We start from the raw sequence: 18,271 nt of genomic DNA, 5'->3' as shown, positions 1-18,271 counted from the left end.
CCCCGCCAGGAGCAGCTCACAGAACCACCTTGCGCAGAGAGGAGAGCTCCGCGTCGGGCCCCGGAGCAGGACAAGCTGCAAACGATGACTTTGCTCTCTGGGCTGGGAACCACCCAGCAGAGCGAAACCTGCCCCGGGGTTTCTGCCAGCTCTGCCAGCCGCCTGGCCAGGGCCCTCTCCCTGACTCGCTCACCGCAGCCTCCCAGCAGGACAGGGGAGAACAGCTGGCTTGCCACTGGGACGCGCAGGGAACACAGCCCCGCTTTCCCTGGGCGCTCCCAGCCAGGAGGTGTGCCAAGGTGAACAGTACTTCAAAAGATTCAGGCATTTAACACAACTTTCTTAAAAAAAGTTACAAATCTTTTAATAAAATTCCTTATAAGTTACAGTTTCCCAGAGAACAGGCTGCAGTGTTTCAGATGGGAGACACGCTGGGAGGAGCAGGGGAAGCACCAACAGGAACCTCTTTCCCCACAGGAAAGAAGAGAGGGACAGAAAGGTTCTGACAGACATTTATTGGGAAAAAACCCCCTCTAACACGGATCCAGCAGCTGTAGAAAGACATTAGTCCATGCCCCCCTCTTCCTCCACCCTCCCGAATCCTTACCCCGGCAGGCAAACACACACAAGTCCTGTCCGAGTCACAGATTTGAACAGATCCCGGTGGACCTCAGCTCCCAGCAACAGTCTGAAGACGTCGATCGTCCACAGCCCAGGGCACCAGCAGGGATTTCCGAGCGGCCAAGCACCAGCCTCCTCTTAACGCAGGTCCTTGGGCGCCGGGCTCACGTCCGATGAAGCTGGAGGAGTGCATCCCACCAGGGAAAGGCCAGCATGCAGAGACAGAGCAGCCAGGAGCTTGATGCCAAAAGGAAGAGCCGAGATGAAGCTGCTTCCCTGCCGCGGCCTTGCGGGGCCCCTCCGTCAGCCAGGTCCTCTCCACCGCATCCCTCCGCTCGCGTCCCCCGTCCAGCCCGCAAGGCGCCAGGGCCGGGCAGGCGACCGCCCAGCGAGACTCCGCTTCCCTGTCGTGCTGCCGGTGGAAGACGGACACGGGGAGAGAGGCGAAATCCAGCCAGGCCAGGAGCAGAGGGAAGCTTGGCCACCTGTGTGCCCGTGAGGAGGTGGCGGCTGTCACTCCAGGACAGCCATCAGGAGATACAGTTCCCGAAAGGCACTACCGTGGCGGCCGCTGAGCCCAGACTTGTTCTTGACAATGTTGCTGATGTTTTTCAGCTGCTTGTAGCACAGCTTGCATTTATGGAGCCTGCAAAAACCAGACAGCAGGCACAGCGTGAATCCTCAGCTGCTGAAAGAGCTGCGCTTGTTCCCGCAGTGCCAAAGGCACAGCTCAAGCGGGAGAGCCTGGGAGAGGCTGAAAGGCGAGCACGGCTCTGCAGAAACACCACGGATTCAGCCCACGTCCTGATGACACAGGGGAATGGCATCCACACCAGCTCTTTCGCTCCTCTCTCCCCCTCTGGCAGCACAGTCCAGGGAGGAAGGAGGTGCTAGTTTTGGAGGGTCAGTTCTCAGGGCAGAGCTATCCTGTGAACAAACTGGAAATCCAGGGCCTGGCTGACAACTGCTGTGTCTCATGAGGTAGAGCGTGAAGCCACAGGGTGGTTTCACTCCTGACAGACTCACACTTCATTTAGCTATGATTCAGCACACAGTGACAGAGAGAAAAGCAGTCCCTGGTCTTTTTCTCGGAGCAGGAGGGTTTGGTATTTGCAGACAAAACGAAAGGCAAGCCTGGTCTAGTATCAAAGTTCGATGGCGAGGAGCAAAGCTCACCCGCGAGAAAGGCTGGTTCAAAAAGGGAGCAAGCGGAGGTGAGTAAGTGCCTTACCTTTCCTCTCTGCTGATGTCCACTCCTACAGAAGGTGGTGCAGCGAGGATGTCTGTGATCAGTGGCAGGAACCTCTGGAGAATGAGTTTCAGGGAGGTGCAGCCAGTCTGCACATAACTGAAAGCCAAACAGAGAATCGGGTCCCGCTTGAATTTCACTTCCGTCCTCACAGCACACGGCCCTCACTCACCTCCAGTCACTGGGGGCAATCCACCCAGACCAGCACCCCACCACTGCCCGTAACCTGGTGAGGAGAGCAACAGCCAGGAACTAACACAGTACTGGTTCGAGACAAGACTGTCGAAGCGAGCCCTTTCGAAAGGTCTGAGCACACACCCTGCTCAGCGGGACCTTCCTGCCCCAAGGGCAGAGGTGTCCTGCCCAGGGGACTTGGCAGGAGCCTCTCACCCAGGAGGAAGGGCAGAAACTCCATCTTACGAGAGAGGCTGCATTTTTTTGCCACCGAACAACAGGGTTCAAAGAAATCTTCCAAGCGACCCCAAGGCTGTTGTGAGACCTCATTCCCCTCGTCCCAGGTCGACAGCTTCACTCCCACCAGGTTGTTCACCCTTGACTTGACCCCTCCTGGCTGCCCGAGCTGCCTTCAGCCCAACGCACCAACGCCGAATCTCCATGTCCTGCTCTTCCCGCCCATGCATACTTTCCACGTCTTTCCCCCCACACACTTGGCAACTCCACTGCTCTTTTCCAGGCGCTGTATCGGCATCACACTGTATCTGCTGTGATTTTTCAGGATTTTCTTTCAGCTACAAAATACCCAGGGGAGCTCTCCCACGAATATCCACACCTTCTCCCCCAAGCACACAGTGTTCTCCGGGCCTCACCTTTCATATTTACTTTGGAGTAGTTTCTCTATCTGTGGTAGGACTACAGTACACAAATCCAGCTTCCAGAGAGACCTGAAAAGAAGAGGACGCCTTCTGAGATTGGAGACTGAGGCTTTACGGGGCTGAGTCGACACAAATAAGGCTTTCTGGCAAAAAAGTCCCGGCAGCAGCACCCAAGTTTACCGAGCAAGCTCACTGACTCCCCCCTGTGATAGAAAGTGGCAGGTTCTGACGGATTTCCTCCACTCGGCAGAATCGCCTTGTGAAGCCCTAAGACTCCGACTGCAAGCCATCACCTGCCTACAGAAAAGGACCCCCACGACTCCAGCAGTTACTGGCACTACAGACCCGAAGAGCTGACCACAAGCCCACGCGTTTCGGGCTGCGGCAGCCCACTGGACAGGAGGCAGGCAGAACGCCACGCTCCCAAGGCTCAGCCCGATGGCCCTCGGGCACCCCAGGGGCTGCCCCCACACAGCACTCACGCTTTTTGGTTGACAATGTTCAGGAGGTCCACAACAACAGAGAGATCATTGATGGCCACTGCAGAGTCCACAGAGTTCTGAAAGAGAAGGGGAAGAAGAAGTTGTCTATTGCAAAGCTCAGACTGGTTAGACTAATGCAATCAGCACCAAGTGCTGCTTTTCAAAAAGCAAGGCAGAGGAAACATGGAGCTGGCCAGGGAAGAGAAGATAACTCTTGCATGAGAAAGTTTCTCCATGTTTCTTAGTGACCGCTCAACCGCAGGTGGGACACAGCAGCACTCTGCGGTGCACCCTGGGGAGGAAAGCTGCGAGACCCTACGTTTGGGGTACTAGAGGCAGCCAAGAGAGCTGCTCCCCCCACCCCGAGCCTCCGGCACCTCCGCGTCCTTGCCTTGATGTCCCCAGTGCTCCACACTGCCCGCACGGTGTCCAGGTTCTTGTGGCGGCTGGTGAGCACCACGCACATGGTCTCGTGGCCCTTCCTGATCTGGGACATGGCTTCCTCATCCACAAGCTCCGCCTGGCTTTGGTTTTTCACAGCCTGAAAGCACAGACACCAGTGGAGGAGCAGTAGCAGAGCAGGACAGCACAGAAGGGCAGGAGCTTTTTCTGGCTGAGGTGAGAGCTCATTTTGGCGCACAGAGCGCCAGTAAATACTGGCTTCCTTGCAGATTGTTTCATAAACATTTTGAAATGGAAATGCTCAATTTGTCCCAATTTCGGCTGCTTCTCTTTTGCCTTTTCTACTGCATCAATCACAAACATGTTTGAAGCTTTGGAAAAACTCTCAAAACTGAAAAAATTAAAAGTAAGCTTTCAAACCCAGTATGTCTTAATCAAGAAATCTCTTCACGAAAACGCTGTTTTTTTATGTGAAGTGTTCATCTGAAATCAACAATTTTTATTACAAAGCATAAATCTTGCACAATTTATTACAACTCTGTTTGCTTGTTGCCCACACCATGCTGGAACCGCTCTTCCTCTGCTCACACTTACAGTCTGGGATCACTCCTTCTCCCTTCTGGGACAGGGAATGCCCTCCCAGGAGAGGCCAGGAAGCCTCCGAGATGCAAGAGGGAAAGACTCTTGAAATAATTATGTATGTGCAATGGCAGACACCAATTTCTCTTTGCCTCATCCCTCGCCCTCTGTGCTTTGATAAGGCATTCTTTGCGAGGATGGATCAACGCTGCTGTGTTCGCACAGCCTGCTGTCAGTCGCGATGGGGCCTGGACCCAGCAGCCCTGAGGTGCCAGTCCCACAGGAACAGCGAGATGAAGCGGGTGGGAGGCAGCAGGGTGAGCTGGCAGGGGAAGCGCCAGGTGAGCAGAGGGGGAGCAGGAGCTAGCGTGTTCTCATTCAGTACTGAGGACTGCAGGCTGCAGAAAGCACCTCAGACACTCTTCTGCACCTCAGGGAACCACCCCCCTCCTGATGCCACCCTATGCAAACACCGGCTGGAAACTGTTGTCCAGAGATACTTACTGGTAGAAAGTCAGAGGCCTTCAGGCCAATGGGCTCATTCCTGGCTGCAGGAATCACCGACGGCTCTGTTCTGGTCAAGGCAGTTGAGGAGGCAATCGGTGGCCTCTGAACCGGATCAGGCTGCTGGAGAAATTGGGACAAAAGCTCTAGCAGCAACAATCTGGCCCCAGCCTGATGTCCTTTTTTCCTGATCCATTTTCCTCTCACAGAAGGGTCCAATTTGCTAGCATGATTTAAGACTCAATAAAAGTATCTCTCAGGTACACACCAAGATGTAATTAAGGTTTACAAAGAACATGGAGATCCCCCAATAGAAGTGTCAAATGCTGTCACTGTTACCAGCATCTAAAATCAGGGCAATGGGCCGCCGCCAGCCTGAAGGCGAAGAGAGAATGCTGAAGAAGCCGGAATAATGTATTCTGCCCATCGGCTGCTTGTGCTTTTGGCTACAGAAAAGCCTCAGTTCGAGCACCTGCAGAAATCCAGCACTTGGTTCTCTTCACAGCGTCCCAATTCGGAGACGCAAGGAGAAGCACCACTGCGAGTGCGAGATGCGAACAAAAGCAAAAGAGCCATCGCCTGCTGGAGGCTTGGCCTTCGATTCTGCTGCTTGGGCAAAACAAACATCTGAGCTGCACTTTTACTGCTCTTCAGTAAAGGAATAGGCTTGATTAGAAATGGTAAAGTCTGCAGTACACATTTTTCAGAGTGGGCACATGAACAGCTATTAACAGATCATACGATACGTACAAGTTCCTGCTTTGGCAACGGGGTCTGGACATCCGCAGCTTGGCTGGGCTTCACCGTTTCCTTTGCAGTTACGGGGTCTATCAGGATGGAAAGAAGTGGGAAAGCAGAAACTGATTGCTCCTTTCAAGAGAAGTTGATAGCAAAGTTTCTGTATAGCTAGACCACAAGTAGTCATTTCTGCAGACATGCATCCCTCCTTCTTCTGAGGGCCATTAACCCCGTTCCCAACAAGGGGTCATTTTCATACTCACCATCCTCAGGAGGGGCAGGAAAGGGCTCACTGTTTCGAGGAGGGGTTCGACCTACAGCAAGAGAGAAAAAAAATTAACAAACAGAGGAGCATCCAAGGCTACAGATTAGCGACAACCCAACCTTGGAGCTGGGAGATCTCCAGCAACTCCACAGATTAGGGAAAAATCAGTGATATGGCAAGCAGAGTCATCTCCTTCGGACCTTGATGCTGCTGTTGAGTTTACCCAAAGGCTTTCAGCCTTCATGGATAGGAGGGACAAAACTGACCCATGTCGTGCATTGCTGCTGTAGAGATACGAGGCACAAGAAAATGCACTGCCACAACAAATTATATTATAAAAAAATCACCTCCTGCTGAACTAATTTACACAAGTAAATCAAAATAGTGACTATTAACTGCTTAGAAAGAGTATCACATTTTTCTTGTTTACTTAAAAGGAAGACACAGGCATTGCTCTATGCCTCCTAAACAACGATCTCCGCTTTAACAAAACACATTGCCTTTCCTTCTTTAATGGAGGCTGCTGATTTTATACGTATCAAAATTCTAAGCTAATAAAGATACCGTAACACAGCAGTCCTTCCCAAGAAGGACAGGCAGGCCACATGCTTGCAATGGAGCTCTGGATTCTGAACCAGGCTTTGACCAGACACTACTGCATCCTAGTGAAGGTGCCACCTTCCAGCAGTTCACCAACATGATCTGCGGTTGAGTGTCCAAGTACAGAACATTAAATAAAAGTTTTCTAAACTCTCCCAGTCACAGGCGAAGCCTCTGTTATCGTAAGCCAAAGCTCACTTCTACTGAACCAGTTTAGCACCCACAGCTCTATTCCAAACACCACTGAAAAGCACAATAAACCCTGGTACTGACAGATAGCATTCCTGGGCTGGAAGATCTCTTTGTAATCCTCTGGGTTCTGAATTTCAGCCTTTGATTCCTTCTCATCCCGGTCATCTTCACTGCTGGGACTGCGCCTCTCGCTCTCCGAGTTGTGCTTCACTCTGCTGCAGAAAAAAGAGATGCTGTCAGGGCAAGCCATACGGACTCTGTCAGAGAGAGCGAGAGCACTCAGCTCCTTGTACATTTCCTTAAAACCTTGAAATCCACCAAGCCAGCAGATTCCCTTACCTTTGCGGCTTGCTGCAGCTAGTTGAGGGCCTGTCATAGATGCGGCGAAGGGAGGACCCTGTGGGGGTAGGGGGCACAAGAGGTTCGTCATCCCTGATCAGCCCGTGAGGAACGGAACCCGACTTTGTGACTCTGCTGAGATCCACAACGAAGGAAGACACTTTGCTTTGCGCAAAGGAAACTCCTATCTGCAGAGGCAAAAGATCAAGGTCATTCACCAGGGAGGAGGGTGCGCGCAAGCCTTTCTGAGGACAGGCACGATGGAGTGACCCTGAGCAACCGTGCTTGAGAATTTTCAGTTCAGCTCTTTGGCTTTTCCAATTCTAAGCTCCCGGTGTTTTACGAAAGGCTATGATAAAACTTTTGCCAAACATGGTTTCTAAATACTGGTCAAACCAAGCCCCCAGTTCCTTCCTCCAGAAGCCAAAGGGAGACAAAGTGGAGCACAAGGCTGCTGCACACAAAAGCACACAAGCTTTGTCTAAGCACTGGGCACATTGCACGCCCTGGCCCCTTACAGTCTGACATAAGCTTAAAGGTCAGTAGGTCTGCAAAGAGGCAGGAGGATTTCATCTTGTGCTTCGCAGCTGCCTCCCCAACTCCTCAGCAGCAGTGGCTTACCAGCTGGTTGTTGCGGATAGATAAGTCGGCTACTTTTCCCCAGTTCACCAAGACCACATCAAAACAGCGCTCTGGCTCCCAGCCGTACACACGCAGCATGTCCTGGAAGCCACTGTACAAGCAGCAGCCGTCCGGGCTGAAGAGCACACACCTGGGAGGAAGGCAGGTGGAGAATCACGCACAGCTTTCCCACAGTGCTCAGTCTCCCAGGGACCCCCGGGCTCTATCCCTGACTTCACTGAACACCTCCAGCCCCATGTCTAACAAGCTACAGACCCGATGCTCACCTGTGCAACATCTCCAGCAGCACAAACTTGTCCCCAGTAAAGTCTCACTTTCAGAAAAGCCTCCCCTAACCCTGACTTCAGTCCCTGTCTAGTACACTGTGGTAGGAATTTAATATACCTGACAGGAGTAGCCTCCTCTTCAATACAGCTCACAACTTGAAACTTCTCCAAGTCCCAGAATCGAACTGTCCTGTACACACAGCAGAAAAAAAACACTGTTCGTCCCTCTAGAAATCTGCTGTAGCATCCAGTATTGAAATAACATACTAATAGCTAGAATGACCTTCACTGTTGTGCACGTACGATGAATGGTCTAGCTAAGGTCCACGAATCCAGCCACAGACACTTAGAGGCTCTAGATATGGACAGGTATCTAGTGGTGACCCAGAGCTAAGAGGACACCCTCCCTGCCAGCTGCACAGGACTGCTTGCTGTTGGGGTAGCATGTCAGTTGGGTTAGCGAGATGCTTGAGGCTACCGCATTGCTTTCTACTGTGGCAGAAGGTGCCATCAATTTTGGATGAGAAGGCAAGATCTCCATGTTCTGCACGTCACAGATGTGACATGCTGCTGACTAGATGTCAGGCTCTTGCAGTGGCAGGTCCGAGTTGTGCGACATTCCTATTTTCTACTTTCCTAAGGAGGGCCTTGGGAAAGGGAACCAACATACACAATTCCCTTCTCTCTCCCTCCCCTCATGTACCTGTCAGAGCTGCCAGAAGCCAAAAGGTATTCATTGGGATGGAATTCAACAATGTTTACTGGGCCGGTATGACCTGTAAACTCAAACATTATCTTCCCAGCAGCCAGATCCCATAGCTGGAAGAAGGAAAGAACAGAGAGACTCTTGAAAAGATTTAATGCTAGACAATTCCAACACACTTTGGCTTTCCTTGTACTGACAACCGTCTAATGCTTCTCCCCCTCCAAGAACAGGCTCAAGTTTGTCACAGAAAGCAATGATCAGGGAAAGAGTACCGTCCTCGTCATTTAAGGCTGCAGTTTTTATTTTTTTCTTCTTCTTTTTTTGGCATTCTCTTAAATTCTCCATTTAATTTGTCCCCGAGAAGCTTCTGGTTTATATTTAGAGACTGGGATAAAATACAGCATTTCCACCTGTCCCCGCAGATATCTCAAAAGCGAACAAACAAAAATCCAAAAGCTCCAAATCCGTTAGCAATTTCATTCTTCCTGTGCTCTAGTCTCCACTGAAAAACCCACAGTGAAATGACTGATCAGCGTATTTCAAGAGAAGCTGAAAGCAAAACGCAGTCCTTTGCCCACATCCCTCCATATCACACCTGAAACAAGCGAAGTCACTGCTCCAGCTGATACTTTTCTGAACTACTTCTCTCACTCTGCTCAGCCCTGACAGCAATTTTCAGCCTGATCATCACACACAACGTGTACGGTAACACACGCTTACTGAATTAACTAAGCAGAGCCAGAGACCGGTATGGTGAAGCAATGTGCTGCAGACCACTCATTCCATAACATCTACCGAGACGACCGAGGCCAATGTTAAGGTATCACAACTCTACCACCATCACAACTTGAACCCTCATGTGCATAGTACCAATGTGTCTGTCAGATAACTGCATTTCATCACGTGCGGCTCTTCTCTGGATGTTGTGGGCCACTGGACATGATCCTCATCAACAGACTGGTCCCTGCAAAGCCACAGGGCTCAGCCAACTGCCTAATGAACTAAAGGTGTTTACAAGTGAGTGCTGGTAATGCCTGGTAAAAAGACGATCCTGGTGTTCCCATGTGCCACGAGCACATCAGGAGGGTGTCACAATAAATCACCTTCACAGTGTGATCATCAGCAGCAGAGGCTAACCATTTCCCATCAGGACTAAAGCGGAGACATCGAACTGCTTCTGTGTGACCCTGAAATGAGAAAAACAAATAGTTTGAGGGATTGGTGGGGGTTTTTTTTGTTGTTCCTTTAGAGTGAATTCTGGCTTTTGTCTTTCAATCCTATACAATAATACAAAATCAAGTAACTGTTTCACAAAGTCCACAGCTCGCAGAACACTAAACACTACATTCAAGCTACACCCATCCACACTAAATGGGTGTAATCGCTCTCATCTAGACATTTCTGGCATCAGTTTAAACATGGTAAATACAAATCTGGCTTAATTAATAAGAATCAATTTTAAATTACACAGATCTGTGGGTGATCAGATAGAAGTGCTGTGCCATTAAGTTGGTTTCTGAATGAAATTAATGTACAGCAAGTTCTTCGGGTAGTAAAGACCTCAAGAACAGAACCGTCTCGGCACAGTGGGGATTTGCATGGTAATGTCAGCGACAGTATTAACACTCATGGACGCTCTCCATACCCCCAGCCAGACTACAGAACACTAACTCCTATGATATCCATTTCATATTCCCACACAGTTCACAGCAGCCTGCAGAGGTTTACCAGACCACTTCACAAATTGTGCAGATCTTATTTCTATACTGGAAAACTAGGAAGGTAATTGTACATAATCACTTTTAGGTTTGCTCACAAGTCCTTGACAGAAATCTTTCTCCCCTCTTTGCCTGAATACTAAGGAAGCATTTTACCTTGTACCTGAAGACACAGCCTTTTCTTCGTACATCCCAGAGCTACAGGAAGAAAAGCAAAGACAAGATACGCTTAGAGCAGAGTGTGAGGAGCCCAAGAGTCCTGCCAGAACAAGAGCTCTTCCTGTCACCGAGCTGATAAACACCACAGAATGAAAACACCGAAGGGGCTGTTAAACCCCTGTTTGTTTCAGGGGTATGTCCTGACCTAAATCCCAGGTGAGAATCACTTCCATAAGGTATTTCTCACTGCAGCCCCTACAGTCAAATACCAGCCTGGTGAAGCAGATGCAATCCACAGCAACCAGGCCATCTGCGCTTGCTGACACCAGGTCTCGGCCAGCACCTAACTCGGAGCCGCATTCCACAACAGAGGAGTCACACTCGTGAGCTACCACTGAAAATACACGCACGCATTTCAAAAGCACTCGCTAATACACCTGCCCACACACATGGAAATGATGATGCGCAGCAGCTACCAACAGCTCGGCACAGAACACATTCTAGCACTCTTCAGAACAAAGATATGGCCAAGGAAAGAGGGCAATCTCTAGGGGAAGCTGGGTTTTACCTTAATGTTTGTGTCCAAAGAGCCAGATGCCACAAAGCTTCCAAAAGGATGGAAATCAAGGCTGCAGATATTCGCTTTGTGTCCGAGTAAGGTACGAAGAACTGGAAAAGGAGAAGCGGGGCGGAGAGAAGGAGTAGGGAGCAAATATTTAGCAGTTCACTTCACCCAAACAGCATGCAAAAGTTTACCCATACTATCCTCACCATTAAGCACATGGTAATGCAACGTACCTTAGACATGCTACATATCATTTATTCACCTGTGTATGTTATTTTATGGAAATGTTTCCGACTTTAACCTTGCAATGCAATGAAACAGCAACAGAGGGCCCATTTTCAATCATCCTGCTGAAATTCCTGTCCTTATGTGTGGGAACTATGAACAAAACTCCAAACATCTGAAAATAAAACTAAAAAGCCACATTTCGAGGCAGCTGCTAGATCTTTCCACTTGTTACAAAGAGGGCATACGTAGGGGTGCATGACAGTTTTAGCCAGGAAGTGAAAGGGACACTTGATTGCCTGCATCATTCACCTTGCAGCTATTAGGCGGACCCTTTCCTGGGACTCTGCACCCCTGTCCAGGCACAAGCCTGACTTCTGCCTCTTACATTCCAATATTTGCCCTGGACTCTTTCAACGGCCCCTTGCAAGAAGCATCCCACAGACTGGGAAGGTATGCTTAGGAAGCATGAGACAAAGAAATGATCACAGTGTTTCAGCAAGTCACCAATCAAGTAATGCCCCTTGTAATTCTGGAAACCAGAAAGGACCAGTAGAACGGGTACACCATATCTCTAAAAGCAGAGATGAATGCAGAAGTCATTCTCGAGGAAAAAAAACTGCCCAGATAATGACAAGGGCAGTATCTCTTCATCATCTGGAACAGACCTGGAGTGGTCACTTGCACAGACACTGGCTCATAGGTCTCCTAATAAAGTCAGCCAGATCAGTTACTCTCCACTGGTAGAGCCAAACTATTTTGTCACCGAACCAATTCTAGCTGTCTGAATGACAAAAGTGGTTTTTATTACTTATGCCACCTGCTGTTTGCCTTCTTAGCTCAGCCAGTGTAAGTCTGTTTTCATTACACATTCTTTCTACAAACAAGTAGCAACTTACAAGAAATATTCGGTCATTTTACTGCATTCCTCCTGGAATGCATTGAAGTGATTCACGATACCTTTGCACACTTGTTCTAGGATTTGAAGAACACACAATAAATAAAGCATGACTCAGCAGTTGGCCTTTAAAGGCTCAGAGCTTGACGAGTTCATAGCTTTTACGACTTCTTAAAAATTAGGTCTTTGTCTATTTATATGGCCACACAAGAGCAGAAGAGGAGAAAAATCACTTGAGGAAGAAAAAGAAGTTAGAAACTAAGAACGAGAACAAGCGGTCAGCAAGCAAGGGATTCCTGGACTTATGCAGAACCTAATACACTTAAAACTTCCAATCTGATATTGGATCCTTTTATTGAGGTTGACAATTTCAAGTTGAGACTCTGAATACAAATTCTATATGCCTAGTTACTCTATACATGCATGGAAACTGATCTGGAATATAAATTTCAACACACCCAGGTCAAACGCTAGAAACGTAAAAATTTCTGCTCGAGCACGCATACACAGCTCTGCAGCCTGAGCAGGAAGCGCACAAAAGCCCTCCAAGAGGTCTGGAAATTAAGGCAAAAGCAATGCCAGGCTCCTGTTCCTTCTTAAGTTAGGAACCTTCTGGGTCAGCACAGATATTAAGCATAAGGATATTCCAAAAAGTGTGCATTAGCAGCAGTGACAACTCACGGAAACGTACTTTTGGCAGCTTCCAGGTCCCAAACTCGAATGGATCCTGACTGGGACCCTGCAACAATGAGTTCCTCATTCGTGTTGATCTGTAGGCTCTCAACGGGCGTTGTATGGCCTGTCAGGCTCTGCAAAGAAAACCACGAGTCACAACCCTCAGCTACTGACACAGCCCTGTCCACTCTGCATGGGTAACTGCAGTACTTAGCCACAAGTTGGAACCACCTGTTTGTGTCACTGGTCCTTTTTCCTCACCAGCTACCAGTATGGTAGAGCATCCTAAAGACCATCCCTGCATACAGCACCGTGCACGTATCTTCCACCTTATCCCACTTTCTGGGGCACACTGACTAACTTTTAAAGTATGTGCCTACAGAGACATGGGCAGTTAAACATTAGGTGCGGGTGCCCAGACAAGGCTGACACATGCTTGCGTTATAAAAATTATGCTGTGCAAGCGCAATGGCACCATGTTTACTCTAAATGGGTCGCGTTAAGTGTCATGAACCGGTTACAAAATCAAAGCAAGAGCAAAACCAGGGCTACTTCGTAACCTTCACTTAATCAAGGAGCCATATATTGCTGCCAGCAATGCGTGTCACAGTGATAACGTGGTGCTGTTGCTGAAGTATTAACTTGAGGCATAAGGTAGTAATTCACATGGATGCAGTTCCTTTCATCCTTGCGCTTCTAAAAGCTTACAAATCCGGTAAGTGTTTTGAAAAGGCCAGTATTCAGTTAAAACACAAGAATACTTAAAACTAGTTCTAGAAAACCAATCAACACGCATACCACTCTTGCGGACTTTTTCCTTGTCAATTAAGCAATATTCTATGCTTTATTCCATCCTCAAACAGGTCTTTTTAAATAGCTAAGCCAGCTCCATGCCTCCCACACACGTAGAGAGGCTGGGAACGCCAGCTGAAAGCTGCTGGTTCTGATGGGGCTTTCTTAGCACTCCATGCGCAACTGACATCCTCTACGTACTCTATAGCTGCGACTGTCACTGCTTAGTGAGAAACAGAGCTCACGTTTCAAGCAAAGCTACAATGCTACTTGAAAAGTTCTCCCTCCTCCCCAACACAAACTTCTGTAAGCACTAAAGATGAACTTCACAGCACAAAATGTACAGCACAACCCCAAAAATCAAGATTCTTTTGATATACAAGAACGGCACAAGCCCTCAGCAGCTCCAGTCAGTCCCTTCCCCTCAGAAACATCATCTGCTAATGCCCGTGGCTCCCAGGCAGCGCAGGGGAGGTACAGCTCTCTGCTCCCACACAAAGAATACGGAGACATTTAGTCCTTTAACCCTCCCTCTCGTGGAAGGCAAGACTTCGGTTTCAAACTACTGTCATGCCACCACCGAGGACCTGGGAAGACACAGCTTGACTATGCTATGCAAGAAGCACAGCACTGCCAAAGGTCACCAACTCCTTTCGCACCCATTTCAATCTCTTCACACTTGACCTCAGGAAATGCACAGAAAAATAAAGCAGATGCATTCTCCTCAGTCTTTTTGACCCTGCTTTCCTGATTTCTTCCTCACAAGGTTCACACTGGCTACAGAAATGCCTTCCATAACACAACATCATTGTGTTGTTAATTAAACAAGTGACTAGCGACACTTGCTGAAGACGGTTTTCCACAACACCCACTCAAAGTAAAAGCGATGCAGGACAGACATCTGTTAAATGTATTTATGGTGTGCTTTAGTGATCACTACTGGGGTAACCCTACTCCTGCTAACATGCTGCGCCCAGCCTACAGGCAAATCAGCAAACTACTGACAAACTCTGTGCTCACAGTTAGTGACTGTGGGACAGGCAGGAACGCATCCTGCTGGGGACTTTTCCTGCTGTGAGGGAAAACTCCCTGGTATAAAACTGGCCCCTGTAGCTTGCTCTATCAAACTAGCTGATCTCATACAAAACTCCGCATTTAATTACCTGTAGCCTGGTAACAGAAGGCACAATACTTGTTATATGAGCAAGCACTGGCCCAGCTGAAGCAGCCAGCCATCCCAGATTCTCTCCGGAGCAGCGGGCTCACCAGTTACCAAACTCTGTCCCTATATTTAGCTAGAATCCAGTCACCCAGCATTGTCTATTCACAAGTGCCACAGGCTACAACCCAACAATTTTTCTGCTCATTCCCCACCCTCCATACCTCAGAATTAATATTCCCATCCCCCAGAAGCTGAAAACAGGCCTGTTCTTACCATGATGCAGTTGGGCTTGTTAACTGACCATATGTTGACCCGACAGTCATCTCCTCCTGTTGCCAGCAGCCGGCCTGAACTTCCCAGGACTAGTGAGGACACATTGCTGCTGTGAGCCGTGATCTCTTCTGCACAAAACAAAGCAAATAGTTATTACAGACTAGTATCACGATTTTCATTTCATCCCTCCCAAAGCACTAGAAAAATATTCTTCCTCCAGAAAAACCTTCCAGTTTCCACTGGACAAGCTGCAGCAGCCCACAGTTCAGATAAGAAGTCGCACTATTATCTTGCTTGAAACAGCCCTTCTCGGCTCTGCCTGCTGTACTTAAGACATTTGCTGACCAAGCTTCACAACTCCAGTGCTCACGTGGCTTACAAAAAGCATCCTCTCTCACTAGCAGCAGCTTTGTAGCTTTTAAAGATTTGCTCAGCTGCGGTAACCTGCTCACAGAAGCTTCTTTACCTTCAATAACCGAGTGAGTCTCAGGAAGCGGAGCTGTCTCAGAAGCTGCAGTAATACAGAGCGGCCAGAGTCATCCAGCGCAAGGCCCTGGAATCCCGCTCCAGAAAGCGGCAGCAGACTGTCCAACCCAAGAGGGACTGGCAGATTAGCCGCGGCACAGTTTGTTACCTTCCACAGAAAAAGTCAGACTCAGCAGCAGGGATAGGTGGAGCTTCCTTCTCTGAGCTTTGGCAGAGGCTTTGCTACGTTCCCACTATGTAACACAGGTGAGACTTCGCAATGCAAAGTGTGGAATTGTGACAAAGGAAGGATAAGTATATATCCAAACATGCACAAAAAAACAAATACGATTGATACTAAAAGACAGTTGAAAAACTGGGGGCTGGAAGCTCTGACACCAAGAGGGCCTCACAGTGACAGACTCATCAGAAAGAAACAAGTCTGGGGCAGAAGAGAAGCCAAACGAGCATCTTTGCTTAGACAGCTGATTTTCACAGTGGATTTTTAAATCTACTCAAGTTTTTGGCAGGGGCTTTTGGCAGATGTATTTACCAATTCCTTCCTCTTACAGTTCTCTTCTTTGAAAGTTCATGGGATTTGCATGCCTAATAGTTAAGAAACTTGTTTGTAAAAAGGCTAGGTAGCAATCGGTTCAGTTTCTGTTTGGATTGTTTTGGTGTGAGGAGCAATCTGATTACTGTACATGCAACACTAATCCAAAAGTATATGAGATGGCTGCAATAACAATTACACGTACTTTGATCTCAAGCTCTCAGAGTGCTTTTTCGAAAGTAAAAATGGGCAACTTTCACTTTGGTTGGAGAAACACCTTTCAAATTACAAAGGTAACTGGGCCATAAATTACATGAGAAGGGCAAATCTGAAAATGTGCTTGTATTGTGTTGAAAGACCAATCCTCCATATGACAATGCTAAAGTAATGTATGTATACAACAGTACAATTAGTCTTAATAGACCAACTCACTAGTTAGAATTGAAAGGACAGATGCTGAGCATTGCTGCTGAAATCAGTGCGTCAGCAGCTCCACTTTTTCCCTCCTCTTGATTTCGTTCTTAATGATGTACTGTGAGTTTAAAAGGCATTGCTGAAGCATTCAACTCTCTCTGTTCATAAAAGCCAGGTTGTAGCCTCACGCCAGCCTTGGCCAGATAGCATCATCCCTTTCCCCAGTGAAGTGCCAATTTCCTCACACCCACAGACTTGTTTTTTTATGGAGTATTCGTCACCAGACATCACCCACCAGCTCAGTCACACTAAGCTCCTAATCAGCATCACCGAAACATTTCTGACATTCAGAACGCTTCTTGCTCTAAAGAGTATTCTAACATAGGGCAAAGCCTAGCAAAAATGAAGATCAAGAACTTCTGCCCACTTGAGAAAGCAGATTGATCAACTTCCAGCTTCCAGCTGGAGTTTCAGGGATGGGTGGATAACACAGCAAACTGGTTTCCTCTCAAAAAGATACGAAGTCACTAAGACAAAGATCTTGGCTCCCTTAACTTGTTACCAGTCAAGCACACCGTGTTTCTGCTAGTCGATTTCTAGACCCCGAGTCACCGGTCCAAAACCTGCTCTTCTGAACAACTGATCACTTCCCAGTGCTTCTATGCAGTCCTCGACAGCCCCTGCGAAATCACCCTTCAGTGACCAGCGAAGCAGCCAGAAAATGACAACCAGCAACTGTGCACTGCTCCTGAGAAAAAACCACGGATGTCAAAGCAGCAGATTCTCACTGTCTCTTGCAAAGCAATTTCAATGGAACAGGACGCCCAGGCCCTTCGAAGACCCCCTCACCCTCCTGCAGCAGAGTGTAACAAGCCAGCAGCAGCGATGGACAACCCCGACGGGGCTGGCCTGGGACCCAGGGAACCCCCCACTGCAGCCTGGGCTCCGAGGGGGGTTTCCATCACCCCCGGGGCTGTCCCTGCACCACGTTAGAGCCGTGTGCGGTTAGCGAGACGTTTAGGGCAGCACTACAGCAACCGATCAGAAAGAACACAGGCCGTGACCCTTTGAAACAGCAACGGCAAGGCCCCACGCCACGCCAGCACGCCACCAGGTTTTCAGAAGGGATTTCTAGGAGTTAAAAACGACAGTCGGCAACTTTGAGAGAGGGCCGGGGCGCCCACACCCGCGGCAGGGCTTAGCCAGTTCGTGTCACAAGCCGCCTCTGCCATCTCACCCCCCCCTCCAAGCGGGGGCAGCTCCCCCGCCCTCCGCCCTCCCCCGGCAGAGCGGCCCCGCGGCACTCACGCAGCTTCCACGCCGTCTTCGTGGTGACGGCCACGGCCATCTCTCGGCGCGGCCTCTCCGCCGGGCAGGGCGGCAGCGCCTTCTCCTTCCTCCCGTCCTACGGCCGCCGGGCCATCCCGCCGAGCTCCCCCGGGGCCTGCTCCTCACCCGCGTCCCCGCCCTGGAGGCAAAGAAACACCGGCCCGGGTTACGGCGGAGCCCCCGCCACGCAGGACCAGGGAGCGGGAAGGGCCGAGCCTCACCGCTGAGGGCCATCGCGGGAGCGGCGTCCGGGAAGCGCCGGGGAAGGGGACGGTGCTCGGCGGGGGCTGCCCCGCCGCCCCGGCTCTACCAGCGGCGGCTTCGGTGGCAGCAGACCGGCCCCCCCACCCCGGCCCCCCCTCCCTGCCCGGCAGCCCCGCCGCCGCCTGACAACCGGCCCCTCACAACAAACCTCGGCCACGCCCCGCCTCCGCCAATCAGAGCCGCCGGCCAATCAGAGCCGTTCGGCTGATGCCAGCCGGGAGGCTGCCCGGTTTCCGCGCTCCGCTCGGCCAATAGAAGCTGAGGTACGGGCGGTTGCCTTAGCGACTGCAGAGCGGCCGGCCATTCGCAACGCAGCTTCTTGGCGGAGCCTTTCAAGCACGGCCAATAAGGAGGGCGGCGC

General features: G+C 49.7%; 1 protein-coding gene across 2 annotated transcripts; it reads right to left on the bottom strand.

Annotated features, from left to right (window-relative positions):
• Positions 1 to 361: 361 nt before the first annotated feature.
• Positions 362 to 17,990, bottom strand: KATNB1 (katanin regulatory subunit B1). Of its 2 annotated transcripts, none has more exons than XM_075433729.1 (20): positions 17,868 to 17,990; positions 17,626 to 17,785; positions 14,886 to 15,013; positions 12,675 to 12,792; positions 10,864 to 10,964; positions 10,293 to 10,334; positions 9,522 to 9,605; positions 8,416 to 8,531; positions 7,831 to 7,902; positions 7,426 to 7,576; positions 6,805 to 6,992; positions 6,547 to 6,680; positions 5,672 to 5,722; positions 5,421 to 5,497; positions 4,671 to 4,793; positions 3,577 to 3,726; positions 3,186 to 3,262; positions 2,698 to 2,772; positions 1,853 to 1,969; positions 362 to 1,267 (listed from the first exon to the last, which is right to left on the bottom strand). In XM_075433729.1, the coding sequence occupies exons 2-20, from the start codon at positions 17,663 to 17,665 to the stop codon at positions 1,135 to 1,137; spliced, it is 1,977 nt and encodes a 658-aa protein (XP_075289844.1). In that variant the 5' UTR covers positions 17,666 to 17,785; positions 17,868 to 17,990; the 3' UTR covers positions 362 to 1,134. The 2 variants fall into 2 exon arrangements, with proteins under 2 accessions (XP_075289844.1, XP_075289845.1); XM_075433730.1 differs by having other exon boundaries at positions 4,671 to 4,790.
• Between the last annotated feature and the right edge of the window lie 281 nt (positions 17,991 to 18,271).

This window comes from Opisthocomus hoazin, chromosome 12, assembly GCF_030867145.1.
Source record: "Opisthocomus hoazin isolate bOpiHoa1 chromosome 12, bOpiHoa1.hap1, whole genome shotgun sequence".
Lineage (NCBI taxonomy): Eukaryota > Metazoa > Chordata > Aves > Opisthocomiformes > Opisthocomidae > Opisthocomus > Opisthocomus hoazin.
This window is presented reverse-complemented; position numbering and strand designations above follow the sequence as displayed.

Bases quoted from the DNA above. Each gene is read 5' to 3' on its own strand.
- KATNB1 (XM_075433729.1), bottom strand. From the start codon at position 17,665: ATGGCCGTGGCCGTCACCACGAAGACGGCGTGGAAGCTGC. The intron at 8,532-9,521 runs GTGATTTATTGT...TCCTTCTTCCAG, and splicing joins CTGATGATCACACTGTGAAG to CTATGGGATCTGGCTGCTGG. The intron at 6,681-6,804 runs GTAAGGGAATCT...TTTTTTCTGCAG, and splicing joins AGCTGCAGCAAGCCGCAAAG to CAGAGTGAAGCACAACTCGG.